The following is a 22,700-nucleotide window of genomic DNA, read 5'->3' as shown; positions in this document are numbered from 1 at the left end:
CAAATTAGAGGGAAATAGCTGCAAAATATTTTTAGATTTTAAATACTTACTTAGATCTAATCACAACACTTTCACTTTTAATACAGTTGCACTAATATTAACATTTTATTACTTTAAAATTGTTGACTTAATGGAATTTATAATATGTAATAATATCACATGTGCCAAAATGCCTTTAAGGACTTTTCTGTCCGTGTACTGACAAATCTACGGTGACTCAGCAATGGGCTCCACTTACCCACTCACAGTTTTTGGAGAAAAGGAAAGAAAGTGGAGAGGGCAAATTTTATTCTTATCTAGCAGCAGCCTCAGTGAAAACAAAAGAAAACACCAAACCTAAAAAAACTCAAAACTTCTCTCAGGGAAGTGACAGGAAGAGGATGCAGCCCAGTTCCTTCTGATACGCCATGCAGTTGCAGCATCTCGCAGGCAGTGTGTACACAGTAGCAAACTCTGAGACCAAACTATGGTGACCCAGGGAAATGTTTTTGGGAAACTATGCCATCAGCACTTTTGTTTACTCTTCATGGTTTCCTTTCTTGCCTTTTTTTTTTTTTTTTAATTACTCTGCTGATGGACTTTTCATATCTTTGCTATGGCACGAAAATCCAGGTTTTAATAACAATAAAATAATCCTGAAGATGACTGTACTATAAATCAGGGACTAAGAAGAACTGAAGCTATGCAAACTGAACAGTCACTGTATTTTTTACAGAATCTGAAGTTGCATGTTATAGTATCTGTGACTGCTTGCATTCAGAATTTTACTTCTAAGTTGTTTAAATTATCTGATGAAAATTATATACTGTAGCTTTCTTCGCTCCCCTCACACAGAATGAACTATGTTCTTCCATTTCTTCTACACTGCTTGTGTTTCCTTATACTGTAAAATGTAAGAATTGCTACTCACATGAAAGAACAAAGTCTTATTAGAAGCTGTAATGTCTGGATCCGTTTTTAAAACTAAGCTAGAGCCACAAAGTGCGTATTTGCAGGCAAGTGAATGCTAAATGTACAAATGGACAACAGAATAATCAATTTCTGTAATATTTTCTGCGTAACAAATTTACAAATATCTGCTTTGCAGTTACAGCATAGGCTCCCATTTTGAAAATTTCTAACAAGTCCAGCATGTAATAGCCTTCTAACAAAAAGATTTATAGTTCTTCATTCCTTCCCCTTCCTTTCAGCCAAACAAATAAGGGAAAGCTTGCTGAACCATTGATGATATTGGCAAAGGCTTAAAATTACGAGAAGAATTCCACTCTAAACTGTATTAATAAAGAGCTAAATAGATACTTGATGCAGATATTAAAGGAAAGCACTGTCTGCTTTTTGAAAGCACGGTCCTGCAAATTCCTAAAATTTAAGTGTTTGAATATTTCCAAAATGAAGTAAAAAATTAATATTCACTTAGCAAAATCAAAGCCTGAGAATGTGAATTTGTGGTAGAGATAATTCTCCCCTGGGACAGACCCCATTAGACTTAGACAGTCTGTGTCTAAGTGCTACTAAGAACTACATTTACAAATAATAAATGGTTAGATTGTGAAGAAAATTATTTCAGGGTGAATATTAATAACATTAGACTTCTAGCTTAAGGAATTTTATGCATATATATTAAAATATATCCATTTAAAATACACTTGAACAAACAAGCTGATGATTTATAGATAAGAATAAACAAAATACTTTTGAGAAAAATAAATAACCTGTTACTCACATGAGTTTAAATTTATCAACCTGACACAGTGTTTCACAAGATTTATAGATCACTGATCTTATAATTATTAATGTAACAACTTAAGTTATTTTTAGTTTTTAGTTTTTAAAGGAATGAATTTGAAAATCCATTACTGATCTCACCTGTAATCAGATACTTAGCAGTGTTCTGTGACTTCTGCATTTCACTTGATTTGAAAGTGAGGTCTTCCTGCATAATCTTCAACTCTTGATAGGTAACAGATGAAATTTGTTTCATGTGGTTCACATTCTGTGCATTACCAACAACAAGAATACACTTTATCTTTGAATCTACAAATGTTAACTGGACAATTGAAAGTCTCCTCTGTCTATTATTTGGCTTTTCTACTACAAAGACTGAAACAGTGCAACGATTTAAATGTAATGAATTTTCATTCGGTCAGTTTTCAGTAAAAGATGTAGTGCTAAATCAATGAAGATTAAACAAAAGTTTATCTTTTTAGTTTTAGGGATAAACTGTGTTGCCATATCAATCTCTTCTAAAGCAAGTGTTACTGCCTAACATATTCCTTACAGTGTACTAAACTGAAACAAGAGACAATTACAGTGTTGATATAATCAAAGCATTACTCAGCTGAAAGATTTCTGTAACAACAACAAAAAAAGTCTACAGGAACCAAAAATGTTAACAGGAAAAGTGTTTTGAAAGTGCAAAGAAAGGCAGATGGCAAGGGGGAGCAATTTTCAAAGTATTTACATGAAATATTACATAGCAGGGTATATCACACATAATTAAATGCATCAGAGAGACAACTGGAATACTACCAGTTTTACTGGTTAGTGGTGACAAAGTATCTTTGAACTGAGTATATTCATAGACTTTAGATAAACAAAGCACTGCAGCAGTTCTAGTTTGAAAAGTTTATAATGAATAGAATAACGTCCTAGTACAAGTACATATGCACTTGTTTTTCTGGTCACAAATATTCAAAAGTTGTTCCCCAGAAATAAAGAGAAATTAAATACGTATTTTTACTACAACTATATGTGGTAGTTTGTCTTGTTCGGTCATTATAAGAGATTATTATGCATACGTAATTCTCAGATACTTACTGGGAAAAAAATACTAAAAACATCACCTTGCTTTATCCATTCATTCTACTGTTCCACATTTCTAAACACCTATTTCAGACAGGAAGAGGAAAATGCACTTACCCTACTTGAGTGCTCCAGAAGTGCAATAATACTGGCTTCTATTTGTGCTTTTCGATCCAGTTCCTGATTCTTCACCTCCTCAAAATTTTCAAGAAAATCTACATATCAACAAACATGATAAAGAAGGCCGGTGTTTACAGGGATGCATCATAAGCCCTTGTAGTTCTCTCTTGAAGCTTTATATTAAATAGATATGATGTACATGACAGGCTACTTTGATATTAGCAGTCTACTAAAAAAAGCAAGTGGTACAGTCTTTGAAACCTGTCAAGGGGTTGGAATGAAAAACAGCCATGTTTTCTCCCTATACACACATTTGCCTAATGATATGATGTCACCATGAGGTTTAAGGTGAGTGTTTCCATTCCAGAGGACAGGACTTTCATCACTATCACTTTTGATACTTTTTTTGAATGTCCAGTCCAGCTTGCTGGTCTTCATTTTTCTGAAAGCAACCAAAATAGGCAAGCTAGTAAGGGTAACAGGCAACTTTACTGTCTCCAATGGCTTGAACTAAACAACAAACTCTGATAAAGACATGAGACTATTATCCATCTGGCATTATCTCTTTCTTGTTGTTTATTGTCCTTTTGCTACTTCTCAGTCTTCTGTGGTCATTCTTATAAGCGTGCAAGTGAATCTGACAAGACAGCTGTAATGTGTTCCTATGATGTTTGATGAAAAGTTTTGAAAGACGTTCTGAGTACTTGCAAATGTATTGCAAGCCTTAAGATATCAATTACCTTGTCCTGAAACAGACTACAAATTTCTATGCAAAGACTAGGAGATAGCTTCTCTTCAGCTCTATTTTTATTGTTAACAATACATTAAAGCCTGTATTTTAATGTTGACTATGCCTAACTGATGTATAGTAGATAACTTACTGTCCATGCTTTCTTCTTTCTTCTTCAGCTCCTTATACTTCCAGTTTTCCTCACCTACAAGAGATGTAACATCGAATTAACATTCTATCATCTCAGTCCTGGATAAAATGTCCAAAAAAAAAAAAAAAAATCATAATGTGTAATAGTAGAAAATTCATTCGATGTCATTTAATATTTTCACATCAAGTGGTTAAAAATATATACGTTTATATTAAAAAAGATAATTATCTAAATAAACCAGTCTCTATGTAATTTTAAAAACCTTTTGGAAATGAGAATTTTTGATAAATAAGAGTAGGATAGGTACTTGGCTTGAGAAAGGAAGGTGGCAGGATTTTTCTGAAGTAAGGTGAATTTCAATAATAGAAAAAAGTGCTTTCCTGTCCTTAGGTACCAAGATTTGTTAAACTTTTTGCAGCTTTGTTTAACATATTGGCCATTTCACTGACACTGTCTTGTATTAAAATGGACTTTCATTAGGACATGTAGCCTCTAAGCTACAGTGTGACAATCTCAGGGAAAAATAAGCAGGGAAACTCTACAAGCAATGGGATAGGAGAATGAAACACACAAATTTTTCTACAGTTATGTTTAAAAGATCTTTTCCAACACATTCTTCACAGTCTATTAGGAGCAAAGAATATAATACAATATAAAATTCAGTCCGTCTTTTCATTCTAGCAATTGACTAGGTGTGGGACTCCTGAGCCTGGGGAAGAGTAGGAGGGGATCTCATCACTGCTCATAAATATCTAAAGTATGGGAGTCAAGTGGATGGGGCCAGGCTCTTTTCAGTGGTGTACAACAACAGGACAAGGGGCAGTAGGCAAAAACTGGAATACAGCATGCTGCATACAAACACGAGGATGAATTTCTTTACTGTCAGAGTGACAGAGCATTGGAACAGGCTGCCTAAAGAGGTTGTGCAGTTTCCTTCTCTGGAAATATTCAAGATGCACCTGGACACTCTCCTGGTCAACCTCCTGTAGGAATGTACTTTAGCAGAGGGCTTGGTTTGGATGATCTCCAGAGGCCCCTTCCAACCCCTACAGTTCTGTGATGCTGTGAAGTATACTAGTAAAATGGAAGACCCATGTTTTGAAATATGCAATTTAAATACTGAGCCAGGAATAGACTGGGTGGAAGAGGGAGGTCAGGAATTTCAAGGACAAAGAATAAGACAAGAGAGAATCTGAGGTGCCTTAATGCATAAAAGAATTATTAGTTCTGCTACCAACTTATGAATGCATTGGTTATTCTTTTTGTTGCCACATACACGATTCATGTACACAATCAAGTTACATGTTATACATTTCCATAAATTTGCTATAGGCACACAATCCTTCTGCTGAAGCAAAGTTTAAAACAAAAGATAAAAACCAAAAGAATACAACTCATTATGTATAAACAGTGTATAAACAGTAGGGGGAGTGGCATTTTACAAGGGTGGAGAGCAACAGGACAAGGAGGAATGGTTAGAAACTAAGACAGGGGAGGTTTAGGTTAGATATTAGGAGGAAGTTTTTCACCCAGAGGGTGGTGACACACTGGAAAGGTTGTCCAGGGAGGCTGTGGATGCCCCATCCCTGGAGGCATTCAAGACCAGGCTGGATGTGGCTCTGGGCAGCCTGGTCTGGTGGTTGGTGACCCTGCACATAGCAGGGGGGTTGAAACTAGATGATCATTGTAGTCTATTTCAATCCTGGCCATTCCATGATATGATTACTAGCACAACGTCAGCACAGCCAGATTGTATGGTATGAACATGTCAGGAGCAGTATCAAACATTAGGACAGCCAAACTCTGAAAGCAAATGCTTTCCCACTCAAACACACTGCCCCTTTCATAGACATACAAGACATTTGACTATCCCTTATCTATTACATTGAAGTAGACCTGACAGAACCCACTTAAAAGCTGTAGCTACTTGCAACTGGAGTGCTTTAAACCGAGAATCAAAGTACTATAGAATCGTTAAGATTGAAAAAGGCCTCTAACATCAGAAGGTCCAGCCATCAACCCATCGGTACCATGCCCACTAAAACACCATCCCTTGGATGGAGCCCGATCTGGAAACATTCAGCCCCATTGGGGTGGTACCAATATTCCTCTGTCCTAAGTTTACCTACCTGAGATCTTCACTTGCTATTTGGACTTTTACTAGCAGAAAATCACCCTTTTCAGAAGCCAGCAGTAAAGCTAAGCTTTTTCTTGTCCTCACATAAAGGCCTGAATGAAATTTATGGGCTGCAGTGCCTTTAGCTGAATGACCCTTTCTACATTACTTTTTAAGCACATGTTATTTTTAGAAAGACAGGCTTATTTTCTCCAATAACATAGTGACAAACTGTTACTCAATAAATTCTTTCAAGATCACAAGGTAGCTTTACTCTTTATATCCGACTGTTACTTAACATGTTGATAGAGAGCATGTGCTTTCTCCTACATATGCTTTAAATCCTGTTTTCCAACAGAAAGTTTTTTTTTCTAGAAAGGTGAAGGAAGTACAGATTAGTAACGAATAACTCACAATATGTGAATCTAACTATAAATCGTGAAAAATAATTCAATTCTACCCTTATGCATTTCTCCAAAGAAATAAAAATAAAACCAAAGAGAGTTGCACAAGAGAAGGGAAAAAAAAAAGAAAAAATAAGAGCAGGATTGTAAAATAGAATATGGAAATAGAGATGTTAATAAAACACTCTATAAATTATTCACAAAAAATAATGAAATATCTGGAAAACTATGAAATACTTTGTAATGCAAAAGATGGTAGACATAACACTTGTTTACACTCAATTTTAGAAACACTTATTCACTCTGAAGAAATTCATTGTTAAAATTCACTATTGCTAATGAAAATGCATAAAGTAAAAAAATTCCCAAACACATTAATTTATCAGTTCTATAGAAGCTAAACAATTCAAAATATATGCACATATTTTTGTAACATCTATATAAACAGAATTGTCTATAATTAGAAGGTTTCCTATGGAATTCCCATTTTAAAGAGAATCTTCCACAGCTGTTTAAAGTGTAAGCTATTTCTTTAACAACTACAACTTTCAGTGCTAGTACAAATCCAGATCTAACATAGCCTGATATACTACAGCAGTTGCTTGCTGGAGATAAGCTTCGAAGCTAACAACATTTTCAGGCAACTCCCAAGCCCTCCCTGCTGACATCAGCATGAGACCTTTACAAGACAGATAAAAGAATAGCTGAGTTCTGGCTGCTTTGCATATTAGCAACAATTTAAACATTCTTTATTCCACATTCACTGATAAAAAATTGGACAGAAAGCCAGACAGCTGTACTACTATCAATTCGATAGTTTTACCAATCAAACAAACTTGATGAATGCTCCTATCATCGTGTTGTCATTTCTTGCTTTCTCAGCTTCTCATTTTTCAGCTTCTGCGAAAAGAGAAGTCTGCAGCTCTAGATACCCGCCCATGTTCTGATGGTGAACAATGAATATTTGCATGAGCACAGAAGTTTCAAGTACATATGTCATGACATGATATATTTTCCAGATGCAGGTCTGCATCACCTACCATCACTGTGAACTGATCCTACCTTGATGCTTCTCCAAATCCATGTCAAGTTGTTGAATAACCTTTTTAAAATGATTTGTTTTCTTTCTTACATCTGCCAGCCTAATAAGCAGATAATGAAATCCAAAGTTAAAACTGCTTTGTAAATTACTTTTTTTTTTTTAAGATAGAGAGAAGTATTAGAATCAAACCAGCAAAATGTAGTTTCTCAAAAGCAAAATAATATTAGAATTACTATTATTATGAAAGGTATATGTAATGTGGCTAGTCTACATTAGGTGTAAGAACTGTTGCTCTTTATAATTAAAACCTTTTTTGTGAGTCATCAGTAGCTTTTCTCTTACTCAATTGGCCCCTCTGCTGGCCAGTTTTGGAAGAGACTCAACTATGTGAGATGCAATGTAATTAACAAGAGATGCAATGTAATTAGCAAACTGCAACAAAATTACCTTTCAAAATGTAGAAATAATCTATGTGATCACTAAAATCTTCTAAGAAATTGCCAGATTAAACATTGTATGACATAATCCGTCAAAATGAGAAAGAAAGCTACCTCAAACATTCTTCTGTAACTTTCTACATACAATTCTCTGTCAGTTTTTATTATGAAGAACTCTGTTAAATAACTTATTAACCAATCAAAAGTTGTCAATGCATTAAAAATTACCAATGATTAAAATCAGTAATACTGCTTAGAAGAATGTTAAATTGTTTCTAGGACAGTTAAGGTATCATTTCAAATCTTCCGTAAATAAAAAAAAAATCATAAGGCTCAAAATGACAAAAATTATCAACCAGAGTTTACGGCAAACCATAAAAAAGATATAGTATCCAAGAACCAAGAATTAATGCCCAGTTACTCTTCAGAATTGAAATCTGTGTAAAAAAACTTTGTAACTCTAAAGTCTTAAGAGAGCATAAGAAAAACTTAAACGTATCTACAATGGATAACTCTTTAGGGATGAACCTGTTTTACAATCTTAAAGAAGTTTATGTCAGTGTTATTAAGAACTTATTGTTCTTAAGGCATGTTTGTAATATTTTATGCAGACCTAAACTGTTGATCACTACAAAAATTACTTAGCTGAAGCAGAATATACATTGTTCCCTGGGGAAAGTTAACACATGTAGAGGTTGCAGCATGTGATGAATATGTGATAGATTTAATTATTTCTCATTAGGCGCTAAATGAAATGTGTAGCAACAAAAAAATGGGATTACTCACTGTCTTTCCATGCTTGCTACTTCTTGACTATCTTCTTTAACCTGTAAAAAAAAGTACAGCTTTGGAAGATGAAGTAAAATCTACAAATGAAGAAAGGAAAAATCTATAAAATTATTTCTTAATTCATTACAGCAGAGAATAGATTCGGCATATGAAAACTTGCTGCCACATTATTCAGCAACAGTTCTTCACTGAATAAAACAGGAACAATCTATGCTTGATTTCTTCCAAGTGCTCCTTAGCTTTCTGAATACTCTCTTAACTATGTGATACACTCATTAGTAATGTTCAATATAACAACCCACGTATGAAAGGCTCTATAATACAGTGAAGTTCCTTGTAAACTAACAAACTTTTCTTTGATTAGTACATCTGTAAGCCATCTCAAAATTATAGTCTGGAGTTATGCTACAGTAAATAGGATCAGCTTTCATCATACCAAAATAAACGATGAACTGGAAAAAGTCAACCAGATGAAAAGTTGACTGTGATAATTTTGTTTTAGCTGAACCCGAAACATCTCTTCATCCCTTCATGTATATAATCACACGGTTTGTGCTAGTTAAAGAGCAAATAACAACAACACTCAAAGAGAAGTGTGTTCAAATATTCTCATTCCTTAATATACCGATTGACTCAGAGATTCCACTAAATAATATGATTTTATGTTCTTGCCTGCTTTAGTAATCTCTCCCTTTCCTCCTGTGGAGATTCCATGTTCTTGTCCTCAGCAATCATTTGATTCCGACGTTCTTCAAGCTCACTGAGCTTTTCACACAGCTGCACTGCCTCCAGTTTCACCTGGGAGTGTGCTATTTCCTGTTATGAAAAACAAAGCACCTACTAGCAACTTCCAGACTGCAAAAGAACATTGCAGAAATTATGCTCTAATTGAACAGCACTGCTCATTGTCTCTATATAGAAAGTGAAGCTTGATTGTTACAAATAGTACAGAGGTAGTATAAAGAACGTACTCTATAATCTAGAATCAACATTGTATTTTTTTTGAGTGGAATATACCAGTCAGCATTTCTTGCTCTGAGAGTTCATCCTCAGGCCAACATTCTGATTAGGCTTACTGCTATTTTATAATTTCTAAGGGTACACAAACCATATAGAGCATTCCAAAAGACTTGAAAAATGTTTGCAGGTATCCAAAAATGATACTTGTGGAAGACAGACACAACTGTATGTTTCAGCTTATAGATCCTTTTATATCTGTAAGAAAGCTAATGTGAGAAACTTTTTGCTTAGTATTTTAACAACGTATGAAAAAAGTTGTTTATGTGGGAGAAAAAATATTTTAGGAGGTACTACTTTAAATTTCATACTCAAATGTCACTCACTTGCAGCACAATTGTGAAAGAAGAAAATAATTCTCGCACATCCTGAAATCATGTTGAAAAATTAAATATCACAAATTCTTAAGAATGTGAATGGTAATTTCACATTTATCTTCAGAGGATAACTGCAAAAAGTCACAAAACATTTGACAACTAAATGAGGAAACCTCATTACTGCCATCCAAATTTTGTTTTTGAGATCTAGTAAAAACATGTTAACCCACAACACATTATAAATGATTGGTGGAAAATAGAGAGACAGCTTTGACATCCACTTCCAAGGCATAATCCTATAGCATATAAAAATTTAAAGAGGAGGGTATTAATTTTTTACAGTGGAATTATGCAAACATTGGTAGTCAGGCTTGTTTTTATCATACATACAGCTCTCAGAGACATCTCCTTTATGCTTAATGCATCCAATTCCTGCTGCTGAGCAATCAATTCCTAAACAGGAAAAAAAAACACCAAGAGTTAGATTAAAATTACTACTTGATTAAATTACTTTTCATTCTGCAGTCTAGTATCCAGAAAATGCTGTGAAACATCATCTTCTTTGGATAAGCTCAGCTTCTCCAACTAGCTTACGTATTATATTCACTTCACAGACACAGAACAAGAAGCAAAAAAAAAAAAAAAAGAAAAAGAAAAAAGTCAGATTTATTCTTGTGCAAAGGATGAAAAAAATTTGCTTTAGTGCACATAAAACCACTGTGATTGCTTTTTACCTTTTGTTCACTTTTCCCATGTGGTTGAGCACCTAAACAGTACAGAAGACTTAAAATCTGCTTGTTGGTCTCTGTATGGGGCTGCTGAATCATGACCTGAACCTCTGATTGATCACCTGAGGTGAGCAATGAGTCAGCCACAGGAGCACAGGTGAAGGCAATTCACCTGTGCTGCAGGAAGGGGTGGAGCCTGGCTCCACCTCTTCTAGACCCATTTAAGAGCTGACTGCCAGTGGGGAAGGATCTCTCTGGAGGTCTGCTCCATCAGGAGTTCATCTTGCGAGCCCAGGACAGGGTGAGTGACTTTCTCTTGTTTCTCCAATATAAATTATATTAGCCAAGCTCCTGGATATAGATATAGATATACACATAGATACACACACACACACATACCATCTGTATATCCATTGATTAAACAGTCTTCAACTTCAAAAAGAAAATGATGAACTCAATTTATTTCTAAGAAATTCTAAAATGTAACATATTTGTTTTCTATGTATTTTTCAGGCACTCCTACAATTGATCAATATACTGGCAAGTTTGTTATTGTATTACTCAGTTTTTACTTTAATATTTAAATTGTACCTATAATGAATGGAGCCAAAGTAAGAAACTTTTTAGGTTAAATACTAAGAAATAAACAAACCTGGGACAACTTTTCATTTGCAGCCTTCATCTCCATATACTTAACTTGATTTTCCTCAGTCATGTCTTTTATTATGTCATCTGCTGCAACTTTTTCATGTTCGATATTTTCTTCCACAGCTTGAATGAACTTCTCTGTGCTGTAAGAATAGCACATTCTTGTGACTTTTAGAAGTCTATTTCTACTACTATTTTTCCAACCCCACTGATATAAAAAGTAGGAGAAGACACATTACAAAATAGTACCTTTACCTGCAGTAAGTCTCTAGTGTTTAATGATTTAGACTCTGGGCTAGATACCTCAGTATGAGACTAGAAACGATTGACTTAGCTGTTATGCATTGTCTCTGGTAGTTGTGTTTTGAAAGAAAGTTAAAGCTCAGTGCTTTTTTAAGAGGCAATAAAAATATTAGCAATGGTTGTCACAAAGGATTCATTATTCAAGGAGCATAACACTATATTACTACGGAAACTGAAATAGTGTTGAGGCTTGGAAGTCACAAAACATTCTGAGATATTAAGTAAAAAAATCAAAGCATCAACACAAAAGAGAGCTACTGAAGTAAAAAGGTTTCTACTCAGCTACATAGTGGAGAATGAGAGGAAGGCAAATCTTTTCTAGTTTCAAGCTATACACTGGGTAGAATGAAGCCTGCAGAATAAGCACCATTAGGAGAAAAAATTACAGGACACAATGTTTGTGTATCACTACACTGTCTTTGTAAATATGCATATAAACATGGTTTCTGATCATAGAGTCATAGAATCACCAAGTTGGAAAAGACCTAAAAGATCATCCAGTCCAACCGTTCACCTACTACCAATAGCTCCCACTAAACCATGTCCCTCAACACAGCATCCAGTCTTTCCTTGAACACCCCCAGGGTCGGTGACTCCACCACCTCCCTGGGCAGTCCATTCCAGAGCCTGACCACCCCTTCTGAAAAGTAATACTTCCTGATGTCCAACTTGAATCTCCCCTGCCGTAGCTTGAAACCATTCCCTCTGGTGCTAATCAGAACAAGTTTTGATCAGAACAAGTATCTTCCTTTTCTTCTTAGGGATTTCTTCCTGACTTACAGCCTATGCCCTTAAATGCTTGTAATCTTTATAAATAATGAACTTGATATATAACACTCCACAGGTTGTTTTTTGTTTTTTTTTTTCCAATGCTTCTAAACCACAAGAACTTAACAGAGACTTAAGCAACTATTTAAGCACAGCTCTTTACCTCAGTATGCAAATCTCTCAAAAAATTCTTAATTTCCTGACAAGTAACATTAAAAAGTACAAATTTTTATCCATCTCCAACATTTCTTTAAGCGACAATAATCCATCTTGCTTGTAAATATCCAGTGGCATTTTAACTCAGTGCTTCCTATATGATCTGGAACTTGACACTTGAGCATACTACCATCAGGCTTTCCTATTGGCTGCAGAACCAATTAAATTGAAGATGATTATACAAAATTACTCAACCTAGTCAATCTTTTGCTAAGGATATTCCAGTTTCCTTATTTTTTTTTACATGGCTTGCTTATTCATTAGGTACAAAGGTTGAAAAAAAAAAAAACAACAAAAACAAGTGCTGTTACATGATACTATTTCTTGTCAGTGCATTGAGAAGTCTGTGTGGGTATATGGTGCTCCAAGAAGCAACAGAAAGGTAAGACACGTGGCACATCTTATTCAAAATGTAGGCAAAGGTTTTCTTTTAAAGCTTTTCTGCTAGACTGGAAATAAATATATCTTGACATACATTAAAAGTTCAGGAATTGCTACGAACCTTATATGTACGAAGTTGTTAAGTAAATTGTGCTTCACTAAAAAGCCAGAGTACAGCCTGATTCACTTCTAAAAACCACAGTACCTGATTACATGGGCCTCATTGCCTCCCAGATCTGCTATTTTATTCACAAATGTAACAAAAGCAACAGGAGTTCATTACTACTGAATGGTTTAAATTGCACAAAATTCTCCAAGGAAATCTTCTGAATAAAACATTTTGGAGTTGAAGTAACGAGGACATGTCAAGGCTCAGTTTCTTTCCAAAATAATTCCCTTAAGCAGCAATTTTGGTTTTACTGAAAAGCTAAACTGCAACTAAAATCATAGATCCTTCCTCGTTCTTCTGTTGCTTACAACTGTTCCTCCATATAAATGCAGGAAATCAACTTTGTAAGAAAAACTCTATAGATGTTAAAGAATGGGGACTGTATTTTGACTTGGACATATTTGCAGTGAATTTTTAGACAGAAGTGATTTTTCCTGTTAATGGCACATCCCAGTTACTCAGATACGTTAACTCTTTCCTTGAACTTATAAAAAACATTTAAATTAATTTTCATTGTTAACTTGATTGTTATTAGATTACTAGATTAGACTGAGTATCTTTTAAAATAATATCCAATATTTTTTCCTCACTCTATTAATGACAGTATATATATATTTTAATCTGAAAACTATGATAATGCTATTAATCGCATTCCTAGACTGCATGGTTAATGCAGTGCTCAGTTTCTGAACATCTTTGAGGAGGTATCTCCTCAAGTGTGCCATTAAGTTCCAGCTTAAACACAGTTGATATGGGGAGTTTTCAAAAACCACAGCATGTTTTCCACTGCCTCAAAAAGTATTCAAGACACCAGCAGCCTTTGACTACAACAGTTCCTAATTCAGCAACATACTACCACTGCTGTTACTAGTACCCTCATCCCTGCCACTTACTGTGTCTTTTTGTGTTCGATGCAAATTTCCAACAAGAGCAAAAATACTCAATGGTTCAGAGAGTATACATTCCTCTTTTGAGGAAGTCATAAAAGTGTACACAATGAGTCAGATAGGTGAATGAGGCCAGTCCTCAGAGATACAAACACACAAAAGCAATCAGATCAGATTGGCCTGTGACTTCATCTACTCCCGGTTTATCAAAGGCTTTGTGGCACTCTTTTTTAGGATTGATATATTTCTTCTTTTTTTTCTTTTAAATCTGTCTGGCGCCTACATTTAATATTCTTCCTTATTTGTGCAACTGAGCTTCCTTAAGTAGATTGGAACCTATAAAATTCAGTGAACACTCTGCAAGAAGCACGTTAAGCAAATATCTCAATTCTTGTTTTTTGACCTTCTTTAATCTAGAAGATTGAAATGTAGGAAGGAGATACTGAGGTTTCACTCAGTCTATTACCTTTTCTCCATGAGACTTCTTACACACAAAAGACTAAAAACATCACAAAAGGGATAATCTATTCTTAGCATAAAATTCTACTTCAAATCTTGCATAAACGTAGATCACTTTAACTTGTAAAAGTCAAGATTTAACACTCCTGCTTAGTAGATCTTGCAAATCATGGCCAGTTAAAACAAGAAGATAGGTATGTTTTACATTTTCTGAGAGAAGTTAACACTGCAGAGAATACTTATCAAAAAAAAATCTTCCCAACTCTCAAAAAATATGGAACAAATCTGTACAAAAACTCCAGCACAAGAGAATGAAGCATACTTCCTTAGCAACAGCTATGCCTTCATAAAACAGAAGGACACTACATATGTCATATGTTATACTATGGATAATGAAGAGATTAGAAGATCTAATCATTAAAAATTCACAAAAAAACCCTGTTAATTCATATAAGAATATATGAGCTATCTGTCCAAATAAACCATCTATCTAATACAGCATTCTGCCTCAATCAAAGGAAACAAAAGAAATTATTTAGGGAGGGCGTGAAAGCCGGGATACTTTCTTCAGTCAATTCCTATCGTGGTCCTCCAGTACCCATTGCTGCTTTAAAGGGATATTACTAAGTATACATCAGCCTATTCCATTTGTGAATCTGTTGTCTATTAACCTTCAGATCAAACAATTTTCTGTCTGCTGGTACTGCCCACTAGATTTTAGATTTGCCCTAGCCCATGAAAAGCTCAATGCATTCCAGCTGATAACATGTTTTTTCTGTTGATTTTACATTTTACAGTATTTGTGTAAAACAAAATGTACTGAGTTACTATTTATTCGTATGTTAAACCACAACTACACTGATATCTTCACTGAGCAGGTGGTGAGGTGTTACCACAAGAGAGGTTGTGGATGTCCCATCCCTGGAGGTGTTCAAGACCAGGTTAGATGAGGCCCTGGGCAACCTGAACCAGGACTTGATTTAGCAGTTGGCAACCCTGCCTTTGGCAGAGGGTTGGAACCCAATGATCCTTGAGGTCCCTTCCAACCCAAGTCACTGTATGATTCCATGAGTCTGATCTCAATATTGAAAAGCGTTGTTTTTTGCTAGACTCTGAAGATGAAACTCTCGTGGCTCATAATCTGGGCTGGAATGCTGCTTTGGAATCAAGTCACTGCTGACTGCAACATTACTTCTCAAACTGTAAGTTATGTGTAAGTTATCCAAGTTTGTTGTGAAATAGGAATTAGCTCCTGGAAATCACATTAAGTGGTGGAGCAACACTAAAACATGTATATTTGGTCAAATCTCTCTCTGCCACTTTGGGACAGGCCTAAATCACAACAGGACAAGACTCAAAAACTGCTCAAGTGTGAGCAACATTGTGTCAAAACTTGCCCAAGTCAGGATCAAATGTGCATAAGATATTTAAAAGTACTCCTTACTTTAAGATATTTTAAGATATTATTTCAAATAGTATTTTTTCAAAATATTTGACAAAAGAACTCGCAAAGGATATACACAGTACAGAACAGACCCTTAATCTAATTTGTTTTTAATAACGCAAACTAGATACAGTCTGGTCTCAGCAGTAACAGTTTGAACATAGACTAGAAGGAGAAACAACACAACCAATCTCTTCCTAATAATCAGAATCTCATTTAAATCCAGTGCAAGTACCCTGCCAACAAACGCTGCAGTAATGCATTAGTAACTGCAGTAAGCTGCAGTGATGCATTAGGAAATCTACTTTTTTCAGAAGAGAAAAATGTTTCAAGGTATAAACACTCTCAAACCTGAAAAGAGTACAGCAATGCTAAGCTTCAGCACAGAAAAATCAAAATTAATTTAAATGCTATACTATAGCATATATATATATATATATAAAATATATATATGCTATAGTAATATAATATAATAAAATTAAGTGCTCAAGATGGTTGAAAGCCTGTTCCAAAGATGTTTTCAGTAGTAAGCATAGCTATTCTGAAATAAAATAATACATTAGAAAAAGGTAATTTTAATTAATTCTTAGACTTGAATCCACTTTCTCTGTGTCACCCTTGCTTGGTGTTTTCTTAACTATGTGGCAAGGAATCCTTTTCTACACTGTCAGCCCTCACATCACAATTTCAATATAGATCTAAGAACAACAAAATGGCATGCCTGCTCAGTTCTATTTAGAATGGTAACCACATAAGTCTTGCAATTCTATCAAAATTTAAGAACTAAGTGTCCTGACCATCAGGTCCTTACACACTAGGACAGTTCATTTGCCTGTATCATTAATCTACAAGTATGTTATGGAAAGCATTAACAAAACAGCACGTATACCAGTAGAATTTTTCTTTCAAACGGCTGCCATTAAAAAGTATCCTTTTATTCCCATTAACAGTTATCACTGGAACACCTTCAATGGACATCTCTGTTGTATTTTAATTGTTGATACTATCTTTTTTCTACAGGTCATTTGTGATGAGTCTGGAAAGAACCTCTCTAGCATCCCCACTAATTTGTTGCAAAATGTTACTAAATTAAATCTCAAAAATAATAAAATTACTTTAAAACACAATGACAAAAACATTCTTATAAGGCTTCCTAACCTCACTGAGCTTTATCTGAATGAAAACATGATTACTCTACTGTATAATAACAGCTTCTACAGTTTGACAAAACTTGTGATTCTGGATATCAGCAACAATTATATTAATACAGTTGATCAAGCAGCATTTGCAGGATTATATCAACTGATAGTGCTGAATCTTTCCTACAACAGGATTACTCAATTAGATTCAGATATATTTTCTTCTCTAAAAAATCTAAGAGTTTTGAATCTGCAGAATAACCTTTTGGAATCTTTTCATATAAAACCATCTTTTAAATTGACTACAATTACCTTAAATGGAAACCCATGGAACTGCTCCTGTAGCCTCCTTGATTTACAAATATGGCTAACCGCTTCTAATGTCACAATGGGTAAGTTCTCGTAAGAGCAGCATTTCACACCTGATGCCTCACACAGTCTTCCCTTAAGTTTTTTCCTGATCTTAATAAAATTCACCATCAACTTCTCTGTGTTTTAGATATCACTGATTTTTTTATGATCTTAATGCCAGTTAGCTGGCGATATTACAAACGATCTCTATTGCTCCTATTCACAGAAAATGAAAACAACACTGTGTGTACATTCCCAAACATAAAGCAAAAATTCTCTATCAAGACTGCAACTATTCAACTAGTTGACTGCGAAATTGAAAAACTTTCTGAAGAATCCACTATGCCTTCCACCTATGCCATTAAACATCAAAGCACAGTCTTTCTAACAGCTCTGACTTCAAACATCACTGGAAACAATGGAACACATGCAGGTAATACGCCGTTGTTTCTCTTCACTGTTTGCAATCTGTTTTATTTGCTGTTCCATAATTCATACATTTTACATTCCCACTACAGTTACTCTTTCATCAAAGCATTAGAACAAGTGAATTTTCAGGTTTTATATAACTCAGTTACCCCCCCATCATCTTTTATGTGTTCTCAATCTAACTATTAAGAAATTCATACTAGAGTTCTTTCAGATATTACACATAAAGATAACTATTTTTTTTCTTCTGTCTGTTCGAAAAGAATTTCCAGTTCTCGGCAAAAGCTGGACCTTCCTCGTGGGAGTGCTAGGGTTTGTCCTAAGCACTACACTCCTGATTTTTACTGCCATAAAATGCCCAACATGGTATCAGTATTTGATGAGCTACAAACACCGTCGTCTGGAAGAAAACGGCCCTGAGATGTTTGAACAGGAGTTCTCAGCAGACATGAGTTCTTTTCCTGCAGTATCAGATACAAACAATGAGGATCCCATAATAATATTTGACAAAACTAACACTTTTGAACCTGAGGAAGATGGATTTATTGAGGACAAATATATAGATACTTATGTAACTGAGCAGAGCTAATATCTTAACACAGTGGACAATGAACTGACTTTTCTACCCTTTCAGCCTTCCACATTACACTATTTAAACACAGTACAAAGTGAACCTAAGCAGCCTTGCATCTCAAAAAATTTGTAACAAAGTACTGCTGCACGAATTGTAAAGATTAAAAACTTGATCATGTTCACATGTTAGCGTCACAGCAAATATTTTGAAACATGAAAGAATACTGATCATCCATGTTTTAGAAAAAAAACTATAACATACAGGAGGAAAAGAGCTTACTGTACACTGCCTAAGATGACAAAGTCCTTAAAAAGCAGGTTGTGAGCCTGATATAATTACTGACACTATAAAGATGAAGTCAAAGACAAAAAGCCCTTTTTTAAAACATCTGAAATAGAACACAGTCGGACCGGGGGACTGAACCCAAACTAACGGCATCATAGCTCAATGGTTTAAAGGCAAAACAAATGTCTACAAATATTTACACTGAATCAGTAGGCCAACTTAAATGTGCCTACATACAGTAAAATGATAACCAGCACCATTTATCTGACACCTTTGTGCCTTAGATCTTGATCAAACCAAGTCTCTGCACATTTTGTTAATACTTAGAAATGTATTTAGAGTTAAATCAGACATATTTATGAGCTGCTGAAAACCACAATAATAGTGAAAAATGAGTTATTAGATGACAAATTGCTATTTTAAAACTCACCCTTTCAGCCTATCACCACACAAACTGTTCTCAGGACTTACAAATTCCTATTGCAAACAGCTCACTTCCTTTATATACATCTTTACTCATTTATATATACATATTTCTTTATATACCTCCTTACAGGCAGGAATTGCTGTTCTAGTCCCCACTTATTCTTACTTTTTCCCCTCTGCTACTACAACACAACATCCACAATCTGCCATAAGTAGGTCTCTATAAACCAGGAGACTTCTATGCCACCCACCTTTTTCTGGATGACAAGGTAAGTTATCATCATAGCAACTACTCAGAAGAATTTAAAGACAGAAACTCCAGGTTTGACTTGATATTGGTATATGATCTAAAAAGTATTTGTATATCATTTGTTTCACAGATTACACTGCTGACAAATTTCTGAATTCAGTAGCTTCTCCATTTTACTGTTTTCAGGTAAAGAGGTGGCAGTACTTGACAGGCATATACTTTGTGTACTTACGCTTGTCTTTCTGTGAAAATTTTATCCACACTTTGAGCATCTCGGTCATTCTGAACTTTTAACTAGAAAACAAAGAAAAAAATATATATTTGAATATACTATATAAGAAGAAAACATACTGTTTGTACAAGTTCAAGGTTTTCTGTAATGGAGAAAGAAGCTGCTCAGAATGCAACAGAGAAAGGAGGAGCAGAGGCCTGCTGCTCCAGAGGTGTTCTCAGGCTGGCCTGAAGAAACAGTTTCTGAAATTGCAGTCTTCCACTGCACCTCAGTGTTTGAAAAACAAGTGCAATCGAGTCTGTAACAAACCAATTTGCATACCCTTACTATGGTATTCATTAGTAAAATAGTGTTTAAGCCCACAGATAGAATGCAAATGTAACAGAGCACTCTTCTCTTTATGTCACAGACAATGAAACTTTATTTTTCAGTGAAACATGGAAAAGAAAAAAAATTGGCCAAGAAATATAGGTGGTTTTTCAAGCTGCCAAAATAACAGAAAAAGTAACCTCAAGAAATGGAAAATGCTTAATGCTGTTAAGGCCTTAATACTTGTATAAATTGTCTCACTTTCTTGGAAAATTAAGAAAATTAAAAAGAACAAAACTGATTGATTTTGTCATTGGCCGCATCACAGACTTGACTGGAGTTATTTAAAAGACAGAAAACAGAAGAGATTTCTAGAGCATTAGCAAGCTTTAAGTTGCAGTGCAGAATTTGCCTTTCATAATGCATAGTGTTCTATGCTTTTTAGTTGGATAAACAATGTATTGTAACACTTGCAATTTCAGTTGAGAATGCAGCCTTCTGAAATTTAAGACACAGATTCACTATCATCACAGAAGCACTATCATCTGTCCATACTTTGGACAGCTGTCTCACTGCAAACACATGATGTTGCTAAGATTTCGGTCCAATTTAAACTGGAGAAGAAAGTATATATTGTAAATCAGTACCATGCTTTTCTATATATGTAACGTGTTCAACATTACATCTAATATTTACCATTTCATTGATTAAATTAGCAAATATCCTAATTCTTACCAAATTGTATTCACGAATCACTTCTGCTATGTCTGTATTGGTGTTAAGTAGATCCACAACCTGAAAATAGACAGAATTCCAACCTGTAAGGTTCCTCACTTATTAAAAATAAAAAAGACAACAATAATTACACATACATAAGCACGCAAAAAAAAAAATCAGAAAAATAAGTAGCAATTCATACAGCATTCATGAAAATACAGTATTTATCTATTACTGCAAACAGAAAAAATTTGAATTTTAAACCTGAACAGATAATACACAGTTCATAGAAGTAATTCTCATTTAACGTGGCTGTGCAAACTCAAATATTGTACAGCACACATTTCTTAATTGCATATGCAACAGCTTATCCTAATACATACTAAAAGTTCTTGTTTTGTTCTCCTTAGCTACTTTTTCCTCTTCTGGCAACTGAATAAACTCATCATTATTAACCACTACACTTTTAAGGAGAAACAGCAATGAAAAAAGAAGTTGAAGCAAAGCAAAATCAGTAGTAAACAAAGGAAAGAAGAGCAAAATGTGTTTTCAGTATCAAAAGCTGAATGTAGCATACCATGTTGTAGTCTTCTAGCTGACCTTGCCACTCTTTGATTTCACCAGCTAAAGCCTCTGCCCTGAATACAAAACAAGAAGCCAAATTTAAAACAGGAAGTGTTACATAATAAAAATGAAATAATAAAAAAGATTAATTTAATTGTTCCTTGAAGCCTGCACTGTAGCCTGGTGACTGATAAAGTTAACTTTATATTAGTTGCCACAGAGCTCACCTTCTCTCATATGACAAATAAGCAGATTTCTCTTGCTTGTACATTTTTATTTCTTCCTGCAGCTTGTTAATTTCTGATGTGAGTTCACTGGTTTTGCTTCTGCAAAAAATAAAATTAAATTACATTTAAGTATACAACTAAAACATAGTGAAAAACAAAATTTTACTCCATGCGATGCGGAAACACTATCTTTCTCACACAGTACCATGTTTCCAATAAACTATTTCTAAGAAAAGCTGTATAAATAAGGAAAAATTAAAGTAGCTCTGCCAGAAAAAGTCATAAGCAAGTATTAGAAAATCTGGCTATGAAATTAAATGTTTTCATTATTTTTTTTTGTTCTGGTTGAAACAGTCATGAATGTTTCTGAAATGCACCAAAAAAAAATCATAGCATCCTTTCACAGAATATAGATATTATTCATATAAAAAAAGCCAACGCCATCTTTCAGGTCTGATCATGCAATCCTGTAATATGATCTGCTGACAAAGCAGCATGCATTTTTACCAGTGCCACCTAAAAGTACAAGCTCAAAGCATACACTAAAATGTACTTAGTTTGAGATTCTATCTCTTACAACTGAAGCTATCAGACCCATTAAATGCCACAGGTGGAAGCTCAAAGTCACTGATGCTTCTGTAATGAATGCTGTGGGAGAGAACTGAACTTAGCTAGCCTACAAACAAAATGTCAAAGAAATGTTCTTCTTGGGCACAAGCATAATATTCCTCTCCTCCTACAAACTATCTGCAAAATGACTTTCACATCTCAAACAGGACAGAATTTATTATCAGTTAACACCAGTTATCTCAAACTACTGCTAAGCACAGTAGATGGGAAAAGAGGGAACAGAGCTTTACACCTTCTGCGCTTTGAGTTTAAGACATACCTCAGCAGTCCAAGATAATAAGTTTTATCCATTATCTGTCTCTGAGGACCTGGGAAAGGAGAATAAAATGACATTTCACTATACAACAACTCATTCTAATTTAATAATTTGCAGATTTTACATACAGAGAACCATCATCTTCTCAGTGCTCTTGAACAGATTTTACTTTACTGAAACAAATGAAAGCAGAAATTCCTTTTAGACTGTTGTGTAGATACAAAATACTGTCTCAGCTATATTAAACACTTTATTTACAAAGGTACGTTGCAGAATCTTAATTACTTTGCAGCCCTGGAAGAAGATACAATTTATCCTATTGTTCCTTTTAAATTACGTTTAAATAGATTCGAAAGTCCTAAGCAAGCTCAGGCACTGAAAAA

General features: G+C 34.8%; 2 protein-coding genes across 4 annotated transcripts in view; one reads left to right on the top strand and one right to left on the bottom strand.

Moving 5' to 3' along the window:
• The window catches only part of IFT74 (intraflagellar transport 74), a 32,626-nt gene that overhangs the window by 7,637 nt on the left and 2,289 nt on the right, over positions 1 to 22,700 (bottom strand). For all 3 annotated transcript variants that reach the window (XM_085212667.1, XM_085212666.1, XM_085212668.1), the window contains 13 exons: positions 22,321 to 22,369; positions 21,432 to 21,530; positions 21,218 to 21,278; positions 20,659 to 20,718; positions 19,615 to 19,676; positions 11,306 to 11,444; positions 10,316 to 10,378; positions 9,264 to 9,407; positions 8,589 to 8,629; positions 7,386 to 7,465; positions 3,804 to 3,857; positions 2,920 to 3,017; positions 1,867 to 1,993 (listed from right to left, as the gene is read on the bottom strand). In XM_085212667.1, the coding sequence (XP_085068793.1) occupies positions 1,867 to 1,993; positions 2,920 to 3,017; positions 3,804 to 3,857; positions 7,386 to 7,465; positions 8,589 to 8,629; positions 9,264 to 9,407; positions 10,316 to 10,378; positions 11,306 to 11,444; positions 19,615 to 19,676; positions 20,659 to 20,718; positions 21,218 to 21,278; positions 21,432 to 21,530; positions 22,321 to 22,369 (1,077 nt within the window). The remainder of the gene's footprint in view (positions 1 to 1,866; positions 1,994 to 2,919; positions 3,018 to 3,803; positions 3,858 to 7,385; positions 7,466 to 8,588; positions 8,630 to 9,263; positions 9,408 to 10,315; positions 10,379 to 11,305; positions 11,445 to 19,614; positions 19,677 to 20,658; positions 20,719 to 21,217; positions 21,279 to 21,431; positions 21,531 to 22,320; positions 22,370 to 22,700) is intronic.
• LRRC19 (leucine rich repeat containing 19) lies at positions 12,869 to 19,440 on the top strand. Its single transcript, XM_085212669.1, has 5 exons — positions 12,869 to 12,970; positions 15,594 to 15,686; positions 16,949 to 17,459; positions 17,645 to 17,851; positions 18,111 to 19,440. The coding sequence occupies exons 2-5, from the start codon at positions 15,603 to 15,605 to the stop codon at positions 18,434 to 18,436; spliced, it is 1,128 nt and encodes a 375-aa protein (XP_085068795.1). The 5' UTR covers positions 12,869 to 12,970; positions 15,594 to 15,602; the 3' UTR covers positions 18,437 to 19,440.

The sequence above is a fragment of the Meleagris gallopavo genome, chromosome Z (genome assembly GCF_905368555.1).
Source record: "Meleagris gallopavo chromosome Z, MGAL_WU_HG_1.1, whole genome shotgun sequence".
In the NCBI taxonomy this organism is placed as follows: domain Eukaryota; kingdom Metazoa; phylum Chordata; class Aves; order Galliformes; family Phasianidae; genus Meleagris; species Meleagris gallopavo.
Note: the sequence above shows the minus strand (reverse complement) of the source record. Positions and strands in the feature narration are given on the sequence as shown.